This window comes from Myripristis murdjan, chromosome 1 (genome assembly GCF_902150065.1).
Source record: "Myripristis murdjan chromosome 1, fMyrMur1.1, whole genome shotgun sequence".
Taxonomy (NCBI): Eukaryota; Metazoa; Chordata; class Actinopteri; order Holocentriformes; family Holocentridae; genus Myripristis; species Myripristis murdjan.
Window position 1 is genome coordinate 13,508,038 of NC_043980.1, and position 10,781 is coordinate 13,518,818.

Consider the following 10,781-nt stretch of genomic DNA (forward strand, 5'->3'; position numbering starts at 1 on the left):
TTTTCTGTGATGATGGTCACAGTGATGATGTGGCGGTGAAATAAAAAGTTGCTCATCATGTCGTAATCACACACAGCACCTATACAACGTGGAGTCGGAGATCGAGGAGACAGACTACGACTCTGTGGAGGAGACGAGCAGCGGCCTGTCCACCGAGGAGTGGGAGGACGAGAGCGACAGCTGGGAGACGGATAATGGCGTCACCACTGAGGACGACGGCCATGTCAACAATGCAGATGTCACCACCACGGCGACCCCGGCCCCGACGCCCACAGGCTCCACACCGTTCATTATCCCCCCAGAGGAGGGCAGCAAAGCCGGGGTCACCAGCCCCAGCAAGGGCGTCCCTGGAGAGGATGGAGAGGGAGCTGTGGCTGTAACTGCTCCTGCCTCTGGAGGAGGTGAGGGCTTACTTAACTCTGTTTGTGTTTGACTAATTATATTTTATTGTCAAGGGTCAACTCCACAGTGCATATCATAAATCACAATCCTTAAAGCTCCGATATTGTGCAAACGTGACTTGCCTAACTAAACCTAAACTTTCCTGTTGTATTCACTGAACTTAATTGAGAGTCATTAGGTGAAACCTCATTGCTTATTACATAAAAAAATGTTGTATTTAGTGTCTTCTTGTGTTTTGATTAGGTTGATATACAGATAGTATTGATAGTACAAGAATCTTGAAATTGCAACACCAAGATAAATAACTTTGATATCCATTTGATATACCAGGAAGAGGAGTATAAGGGCTTTTCTATCTGTCTGATATGTACTTATCAGCCCAGAACCTGACTAACAAGATGTTCACAGGGACTACAGCTGCTTCATTATTTCATGCGATTCGCTCATAAACATCATCTCTGCTTGGCCAGGAACCGCTCCGGGCGGGACGGTCGACGGAGCAGAGAAGCCCAGCAAGGAGGGAGCCTCGCGGGGCTTCAGGGAGCTGAAAGAGGCCTTGAAGATCCTGGAGAGCCTGAAGAACATGACAGTGGAGCAGCTGTGGACCGGCGGTTCACCAACCTCCCCGACCTCCGCTGAACCTGCATCTACCACCAACGTAGCGAGCTCGTCAGCACCTGCAGCCCCCGAGAAACCAACCAAGGAGAAGCGCTTCTTGGATGACATCAAGAAGCTGCAGGAGAACCTGAGGAAGACGCTGGATAATGTAGCCATCGTGGAGGAGGAGAAGATGGAGGCCGTGGTCGAGGCAGGAGGGAGTGGAGGAGCAGGGACAGAGGTGTGTTTTGAAGGGGAATCTGCAATATGACACCTGACTCACTTTTCAAGAGTCTTCTACGTTTGAAATTTTGAAAACAGTGATGAATTAGATGCTGACTTGCTTTCTGGTCTTTTCTACCCTCCAGGCAGAGAGAGCCGGGGAGGAAAGACCCCAGCAGGAGCCCCAGACACCAGTGGGTGGACCAGAGTGGCCGAGTGACACACCAGTACTGTGCCAACAGAGTGGCGGCAAGCCTGGCGTCACCTTCACCAGCGCCAAGGGAGAGGTGTTCTCTGTGCTGGAGTGGGCACCAGGTGAGAGAGGGGCTTCAGTAGCACTTCCCCTTCTTCCTTCTTTCCGTTTTTTCTTTTTTCTATCCCTCCTTCTGTCTCTTTGTCCTTTATTGCCTCCTTTGATCCCCCACAGCCTGCTCTGTCATTTCCTCTTTCCTTTAAACTGTTAGGTAATGTCAGCTATCTACTTAATTGGATAAGTAAAAACTTGATCACACAAGCAGATAACCCGTTCTATCTGAATAGACATCCAGCGTCTGCGGTCAGAAGTCGGACTATCTGATCCATATATCATATCTGTTACAGCTCAAGAGTCTTGAATTAGAGCTTGAGCAAAGTCCTTCAGAGTTCTCAAATAAACTTGCTGATGTAGATGCGGCTGCGGCAGTTGGATCTAAGACACTAAACAGGCTTATGGTATCACTGACAATCACTGAAAATGTTTTTTTTTGTTGCGTCAGATCTCATCGGGGTTATGTTCAATTCATTTATTTGTGATTCGGTAGTTTCAAAGCCAAATTGTCTGCCTTGAAACTGATATTCTAAGGCGAAACTCGGAGAACGTTTCTCTGAGCGCTCTGACATCAACAAGGATAAAGAGTTTTTTTCATCACTGTGAAAGACTATCTTTTTTCTCAGTTTGCTATACTGTAATCATACCCTTCTGCCTGTTTCTGTCCCAAACACGGACACCCTCCGGTCGATGAAATTCTTGCCCACCCAGGCTGAGAGGTTTGTGTGCGTTACCCTGTCTGCCTGTTTTGCTGTTCAGTGAGCACATCCCTGTGTCTTCTCTTTCTGTCTTAGACACACACACATTTAAGAAAATGGAGTTCCAGCCAGCGGAGGCTAAGAAGTTCTTCAGCACAGTGAGGAAGGAAATGGCTCTGTTGGCAACCTCACTGCCTGATGGCATCATGGTCAAAACCTTTGAAGATAGAATGGTACGTTCCTCACCTGTAAACTTAAATAAGTAGCACACATTGCTTTAACATTGAGGCTTTTGGGGAAATATGGTCCTCGTTTTGGGGAACACTAGCACTAACAATATGGCTCACAGGATAGAGAGACTACTAGTTGCCTTCACCGTGGTCTTGTTTTTTTTATGGTAATTGTTCCCAGGTGTCAGATTTAATTTGACAATGACGTGTTCATGTTTAAAAATTATATATCTAGCGCTTTTTACAGAAACTCCATGGGTCAAAATTCCTTCAGTGCCTCCTGTCTTCCCTTTCCATTTAAACACCCTGCACTAAACTATGATCACTGCTTCGTTGTGACATCAGATCAACACAATTCTCCTTCATTAATCTCAATCTTGGACATCAAAACAGCCTCCAAGATTAAAATAACACTGCTTACGTCAAAATATTTTCCGTCTCTTCCGAAACAGGACCTGTTCTCAGCTCTGATCAAAGGGCCGACTCGTACGCCCTACGAGGACGGCCTGTTCCTGTTCGACATCCAGCTGCCAAACATCTACCCTGCTGTGCCACCTCTGTTCCGTTACCTGTCACAGTGCAGCGGGCGCCTCAACCCCAACCTCTACGACAACGGCAAGGTCTGCGTCAGCCTGCTGGGCACCTGGATCGGCAAGGTGAGTGTTGCCCTGCGACGTAAATGATGTGCAGAAGAACTGGGTTAGGCAAAGAGCAGGGTCACCGTTCTGCCTCAGTGCTGGTAGAGGTGACCTTAACCACTAGACACAGTGACTGTACAGGAATTTGTTGACTTTCTTTCAAAGACACACTAACAACTTTGGGTTTTACAGTATGTACCAACTCACAGGACACACATACACCAACTTGTGCATGCGACCTCTGTACTTTCTGACAAGTTTTAAAGACTATATATTGACTTTCTTTTAACATTAAGAATTTGAGATCCTTAATTTCTCACTTTGCAACACATGCTGTATGTAATTATTGTATTTTTATTAAATACAAAAACACATGACTGTGTCAAATTTAGCTTGCTGTCCCAGCTAACAATGAGACCCAAAACAAAAAAGACCTGGATTCAGCTAAAAAGCGAGGTGACATGGTTTGTAGGGATTATTTCCTGGCTTAGACTTCCATTTCTTCCCAAGGTTGTTGGGTGATTGACAGTAAACAGAGTGTAGCAAAATGTGCACACTGATATGAAAACACTCACCTCAGGCACAATGCATACCTCGTCTCAAGGTAGGAAAACAAACCCTGGTATCTCCAACTCTGCAGACACCGCGAGGAATTATATGAAGAAAGTAAACCTTCACAATTAACACCAATTTGAAAAAAACAAACAAACAAACAAAAAACCACACCCAGATATGACCTTAGGTGGTGGGGCAGCCAGCCGAATCAGGCCTGTGACCCATTTTGGGTGCTGACCTTTAGTGAAAAACACAGCTATGAAAAGTGTAGAAAAATGGCTTTATGGGGTTTGAGCCAGTTTGAATCAGAACCTGTTGCATGTGAAATCCAATGGATGCACAATTCTAGTGAATTCTAGTGCAATTCTGAAAGTCATCTGCACTTGAAATATTTGGTAAGCCACTGCACCATCTGCTGGGCGGAGGAAACACCTACCATGTCTCCGTGTTGTGTGCACAGCGCGCTCTATGCATCCCTCTCACACTGATGTTGGGTTTTGTGCGGACTTGATCCACAGGGTACAGAGAGATGGACCAGCAAGTCCAGTCTTCTGCAGGTCCTCATCTCCATACAAGGTGAGCACAACACACACACACTGTGCACAAACACTTTCCCCTTGTCCCCTCTGCAGCACAAGTATGTTTTATTCATGTGCTCATTTGCTCAGATGGGCTCCAGCTGCAGTGTGTCGCGCGCAGTCACTCTAAATATATCTGTCTCAGAGACACTGCTGCCATGCCATCTATCTGCAGCCCAGCCTGCCAAACAAATTGAGTTTCGGAATTTGTTTTAGTGTTTTATGTTGTTGCACAACATCAATGCCTCGCTGTCTCAGGAATGAGGCCTGTGACCTTTATCCAGATGTACAGTACAGTAAATTCATGTTCCCCATCTCCTGGCCAGATGTTTCTCAGAATGCCCAAAACCACACGGTGAAATAACATTAACATTCTGAAGCCACTGCTGCTTTTGGATGACATGATGGATTCTGACTGCATTTCTTGGACTTCAGGGTCATGAAACGTTCTTGGCACAAGAGGGATTATGTAAACTTTGAAACTGAGAGTTTAAAAAAAAAAAAAGGACCAAATTTTGGTTTTGAGGCTTCCACATTACAGGGGAGCATTGCTTCTGTGCTTCCCTCCCCAATTTCTGCCGGTCAACCCAGATTGTCACATATCAAGCTGAAAGGATGACAACTAAATACAGCTTTCTGTCTTTTTAAACATATGTTATACATAAAAATGTACAGTATTCTTAAAACCATAAATAGTCCTCTAATTCTATATGTTCCCTCTCTCTGCACATGTGCTTGTCAACAGGCCTGCTCTCAAGTTCTTGACATACTATAATGCTGCCCTGCTGCTACATGTTATTTAGTCGGCCTTATTATATAATTCAGTTGCTGTAGCTGCTTCGAAACTGTCTTTCATGGGTTTACTCTTGTTTGTGTTTCAGATAGCAACAGACACACACTGTTTTGCTAGGCTTCTGTATGAGCAATTCCTACTTACTGGAATGAGTTAAAACTGTTCAGAAATGCAGTATTTCACATCTGTATTGGTGTCTCTTTTCTACAGGCCTGATCCTGGTCAATGAGCCCTACTATAACGAGGCTGGCTTTGACAGTGACAGAGGCCTGCAGGAAGGCTATGAGAACAGCCGCTGCTACAACGAGATGGCTCTGATCAAGATGGTCCAGTCGATGACGCAGCTCCTGCAGAGCCCTGTGGAGGTTTTCAGCCAGGAGATCCAGGAGCACTTTGTTTCCAGCGGCTGGCGGCTCGTCCACCGTCTGGAGGCCTGGCTGGAGCTGCATGAGGCTGCTGAGAGGGGACAGGCGGCACAGAGCGCCACCAGGGCTCACCCCTGCAGGGACAGGCCTCCGTCTGTGGAGCCCCTGGATGAGCAGCTGCCTCTTGGGTCGGGGCCGGTGGCGGTGGCCTACAGCAGTCCTAATAAGCCTGGGGAGGAGAGGATCATGGGAGCAGGTGGTACCAGTATTGTGGAGGAGGAGCTGGAGGACTCGGGGCTGAGTCCCTCCACCACGGCGGCCTCTCAGCAGGAGCTGAGTCAGAACTCAGACTGTGATGGCGCCCAGGCCAACACATCGTCGGGGACAGAAATAGGCGGTGGTTCCACCACAGTCGCCGGCTCAGTTGGCCGTGGTGGGGCGTCAGAATTGGGCTGTACTGGTGCAGGCGGAGGAGCGGGATCCACAGGAAGTCAGCCTGTGGTGCGACCAAAGAAACGGAGAAAGAGCTATCGGAGTTTCCTCCCTGAGCGCAGCGGCTATCCGGATATCGGTTTCCCACTCTTCCCGCTTTCCAAGGGATTTGTGAAGAGCGTTCGAGGTGTGCTGCTGCAGTACCGAGCTGCGCTGGCCGCCGCTGGCATCCCTGAGCACACTGAGGACAAGTAAGTGCCTCCCCACAGTTTCCCCACCCTCTTCACTGTTGCCCTCTGTCTCTGCTCTCCCGCCCCCACTTTGCCATCCGCCTCAGTCCACAGAGGAGGTTTCATCACTTGGTCTCTGAGGGGGGCCCAACAGTTTCCAATCCTCTGCAACCCTGTCCAGAGCTGCACTGTGCCCCCAGCACTGCCTGTAATTTTGCCCAAATCCTTTTCAGCCTCCTCATTAGTGTCTCTATTGCTCCTGCTGCCCCAAATCCACTGCGCTTTGCCCTCCCTGGTGGCTCCCCTTATTCCGCTAAACGACCACTGCAGGAGGACTACAGCTGTTATCAGGAGGGTGAACAGCTTCTGGTGTGGATGTGACCTGATATGTGCATCTGTTCTCTTTCAGTGTCGCTGCAGAGGCCCGATGTGCTCACATGTGAGAGTGATTAAGAGGGATGGACCCTCAAGGTTTTACACAAACACACACACACACACACGCACGCACACACACACGCACTCTCATGTAAACCTGCGGGAAAATGCCCCATCATACAGGAACCTTCAGCCCTCGTGGACACTTGAGCCAGGCAGACACATGGAGCTTTCACTGGACGCAGCGCTCCAGTTTTTGGACTTTGGAGAGGAGGAGAGAAAGATGCAAAACAGACTGAATAAGATGGAAAAAAAAAAAACAGTGCCATTTAACCCCCACAATCCCCTTCTTCATCTGGTTTCAATGCCTCCAGCAGTCACAACACGGGTGAAGTTGTGCCGGATATCCTCCCTGCTGTGTCAGTCAGCCTGACTGTCTAATCATCTTGGAATGGGCTCAAAGAAGGCTGGGCCTCATTGAAAAACTGCAATGCCCAGCTTTCCTGGCTGTTGGGCCTCCCACGGGCGTCTGTAGCACTACTGATATGATCGCTGTACCACCCTGCACTACATGAAAACCAATGGACAATCTGGTCTGGGAGAGGTCGCACCGCAGGGTTTGCTGACCAGGATTCTTTTTAAATAGAAATGACTGGTTGTACGCTTTCTGCCAAACTCTCTCTCTTTCTCTTTCTCTCTTTCTCTTCTCTCTCTCTCTCTATCTCTTTCTCTCTTTCTCTATCCACAGACTCACACACATGCACACACACACACACACACACACACACACAAACAAATATCCGAATGTTTTAAAACTGCCCACCACAACAGCTTCACTACTTCTTCCACGTTGACTAAACTTGTAGTTTTTTGTCCCTTCGCCAAGCGCTCGCACTGAACCACGCAGCGAACATCGAGTGACAAAGTTTACATACTAATCAATCACCTCTGGAGGTCGGACTGCTGTAGCTCTTTGGTGTCTCGAAAAAAAAAACAACAAAAAAAAAAAAAACGCCACCCCAGGCACAGGAGGACAGTAAGGCGACCGCACGCTTGGTGAAGGACTTTTCGCTTTCCTCCGCTCCAGGTTAGCCGCAGCCACCGCTTAACACCGCCGCCGCCTCTACGTAGAAAGTCCCCGATCTCTTTCTGTAGACGTTAGCAATCGTTGGCTCGCTGAAATGGATCCAGGTTGCGCCGGCGTAGGTCAGACCGGTAGAGTTTTTTCCGCCGAATCGTAGGTGTCAAGAGCGGTCCTCCAGAGCTTTCCCACGATCCTCCACTTACTCCTCCGGAGTTCTCTCACTGAGCGACGGAGGGGGAGCTCACATCACTGCAAATGACACGATTTTAAAAACCACAGAAAAAAAACAAAACAAAAAAAAAAAAACAACAACAACACAGCATCCATTCCATCATCTCATCTCAACATGTTGCCTTACTTGAATTGTTCTTACTGATCTCAGACCATTGTGTACAGAGCTGCTTGCACCATGCCGTAGACATTTTAACCTTTACAGGCCTGCACACTAAACCACTAAACCCCATTCCAGTGTTCTCCTCCAAACAGACATTTTCCTTACTAATGCAGATCTCGGATCACTTATTTCCCCTTACCCGTTCTCGAACGTGAGTGTAATGAGGTGGCGATACGAGACTGAGCCCAGTTGTGTGTGGAGAGGTTTGTGTATCCCTCTGCCTTCACCTCAGTGTGACACGGCGGAGTGTTACCGTACTGCAGTCATGACTCTGTTCTGATTTTTCCTGTCTAAATGTTGCACGTGCAGTCAGTTTAAAGATACCAGAACACAAATGAAGTGTGACGCTGAAGGTTTGTTGATATTATTCCAGTTATTATAATCATGCTTGACTATTTTTTTGAAATCAAGTTTTGTTGGTTCCCATTTGCCCTGACTGAAGCACAACCAGGTTCTGACTGTCTTGTCCCAAAAAAAGGGGACTGCTGACCCCAGTGACCAGAAAAATTTGGGAAAATCACGGCACTCAAGACAAAATATCCCTCGCATAATGACTGTTTAATTCTTTTTTTTCCTTTTCCTTTTTTTTCCCTGAATTCCTTTTTCTCAACTTTGTATGCATTTTGATCGCTTGTTTCCATGCTTTGCCACAGATTGTTCGCTCCAAAACGTGCTACAAACATGTACTGTGAAAAAGAAAAGTGCCGAAACCCAATCTAAAAAATCTTCCTTCTGGGTCTGGTAGTGCCTCCTGGGGAAATCAGAGCAGTCTTTGTTTACATCTTTATAAATAACCGCATCCCAGCTCTAACACCATGTTTTGCAGGATATTAATATCATACAGGTCAGTCAAACCTCTTGTGCTTGCTGAGATAAACAAGAGAGCGTTGGCTGTCTGGTGTTTTACTTGAACGAAGAAACTTGACGCTGAAAGAGTGTTTCGGAATGAGAGAGCACATTGTGCCATTGTAAATTGTGAGTGACGGGAGGGGGAACAAAAGCGTGAGCCAAAAGTTGCTATGTAAGAAAAAAGAAAAAAGAAAAAAAAAAAAATGACATAAATAAAGAAAATGTCTGAATGAGGGTATTTTGTTTCACTTTGCCTTTTCCACTATTTTCCCCTTGACTGTCTCTTTTTAACTGGCATTCCTGTACCAGATGTGGCAATCAGGCATCCATGACTCTCTGTCCTCCTCTTAGATTTTACTTCTAGCTTATTTGCTGCCTTTTGAGCTTCATAGGAAAAAAAAAAAAAGTGTTTTTTTTTTTTTTTTTATCGGCTGCTCCACCCGTAGCATGTAGCCTCGTTTGGTTTCTCGTCTTTCTCACTCGCTGATTGTAAAGTGTCCACCACTCAGTTCCTGGAGGAGTGTAGTTTCTCATTTAGCTCAATGGCCTGAAATGGTCACGGCTCGGTCTTGGTAGAGAGTCGAAGCAGAGGCCATGTTAGTGCTGTTGGGATGGGGAAACACACACACACACACACACTCATATGAACACACACAACCCCACCAAGAACTGAGTGGTGACATTCTTACCGTGTTTGCAGCCCATGATCTTTCACCCTCTTTCTTGTTTGTCAGCAGTCGCAAAAGAAGAAAAATAAAAATAAAAATAAAAATCAGAAAATGTGAAGCTACCTAGCTAGATCTCGGAGCAAAATTGAGCAGGATATCAAGCACACGATGCTATGTACAATTTTCTGTGTATGTGTGTATATTATTCAGATTTAACCATTATTATCATTATTATTATTATTATTATTATTATTATTATTGCGAGATATTTCTTTTACAGCCAAAGCATGTAACATGTTGCTTTAAGCCTTTTGAATAGGCTACACACAAGACTTGACTGTACGATGTCTACATTTCCACAGTGGCCTGTTATTGATATATACAAAAAAACAAACTAATAAAGTTATGATTTGTAGCCTGATTCCCTCTGTAAAGAAGTCATGACTATATATAAATATATAAATACATATATATTTAACACAAACTTTAGTTCTACATAGTCATGTGGATGCTTGGGGCATACATGTACAAAATGCTGAGTGTGTGTTGTACTTATTACTTTTTTTTTTTTTTTTTTACGTTTACTTTTGTTGCGTTAACACAACTGTATAAAGTGATGCATTAAAATTTGCAAGCAGTACCATAGTAACATATTGTGGTATTTATTGATCTATTTGGATCCCATCATGATTTAATAGACCACAGTCTCTTTACTTTTTTTAGGGACCAACCATAATATCTAACATCAGTCTGGCTGCAAATATATTGATTAATCTGTGATCATGTTTCCGATCGATCATTTGGTTTGTAGGTGTTAAGAATGTCAAATATCAATGGGAAGTTACCAGACCCCAAAGTGATGTCTTCAAATTACTTGTGACCAGCAGCCAAAAAAAAAAAAAAAAAATTAGTGATATAGTGATATGAATGAAGACAAGAAAGTCTCAGCATGTTTTTAATCTCAGAGAAGCTGCACTCAGCAAAATCTTTTGCACTTTTACCTGATAAATGACTCAAATGATTAAACTTCTGTTCATCATTTTAACATTACCTCTGGAGAATCGTAAGGACTTTAGTTGTCAGTGTCACTGGTAAACAACGCTTTTTCGCTCAGTTCTCCTACTGACAGGAATCTTTTTGACTCTTCCTTGTTCCCATATGAAGTCCATATTCAAGCTGTGTTCTTTTACCTCATGATATCTTTAAACTGGAAAACCATCATACATTAGGTTTATGAGCAAAAGCATCACAAGTTGGATTCGGTCTCATATTGAGAGACACAGTTCAGGTTTACCATAGTGTGCTGCTTTAGATAATGAAGATAATGTGGTTAAAACATGAAGAGGGATCACACACATGTAGCA

At 45.3% G+C, this 10,781-nt stretch overlaps 1 protein-coding gene across 1 annotated transcript in view; it reads left to right on the forward strand.

The window, feature by feature from the left end:
* ube2o (ubiquitin-conjugating enzyme E2O) overlaps positions 1-8,979 on the forward strand; it is a 47,045-nt gene extending 38,066 nt beyond the window's left edge. Inside the window, exons 16-23 of the mRNA XM_030080464.1 lie at positions 77-401; positions 873-1,240; positions 1,368-1,536; positions 2,323-2,459; positions 2,909-3,112; positions 4,168-4,225; positions 5,231-6,068; positions 6,457-8,979. Of these exons, the coding sequence (XP_029936324.1) occupies positions 77-401; positions 873-1,240; positions 1,368-1,536; positions 2,323-2,459; positions 2,909-3,112; positions 4,168-4,225; positions 5,231-6,068; positions 6,457-6,490 (2,133 nt within the window). The 3' untranslated portion in view covers positions 6,491-8,979. The remainder of the gene's footprint in view (positions 1-76; positions 402-872; positions 1,241-1,367; positions 1,537-2,322; positions 2,460-2,908; positions 3,113-4,167; positions 4,226-5,230; positions 6,069-6,456) is intronic.
* Positions 8,980-10,781: the final 1,802 nt, after the last annotated feature.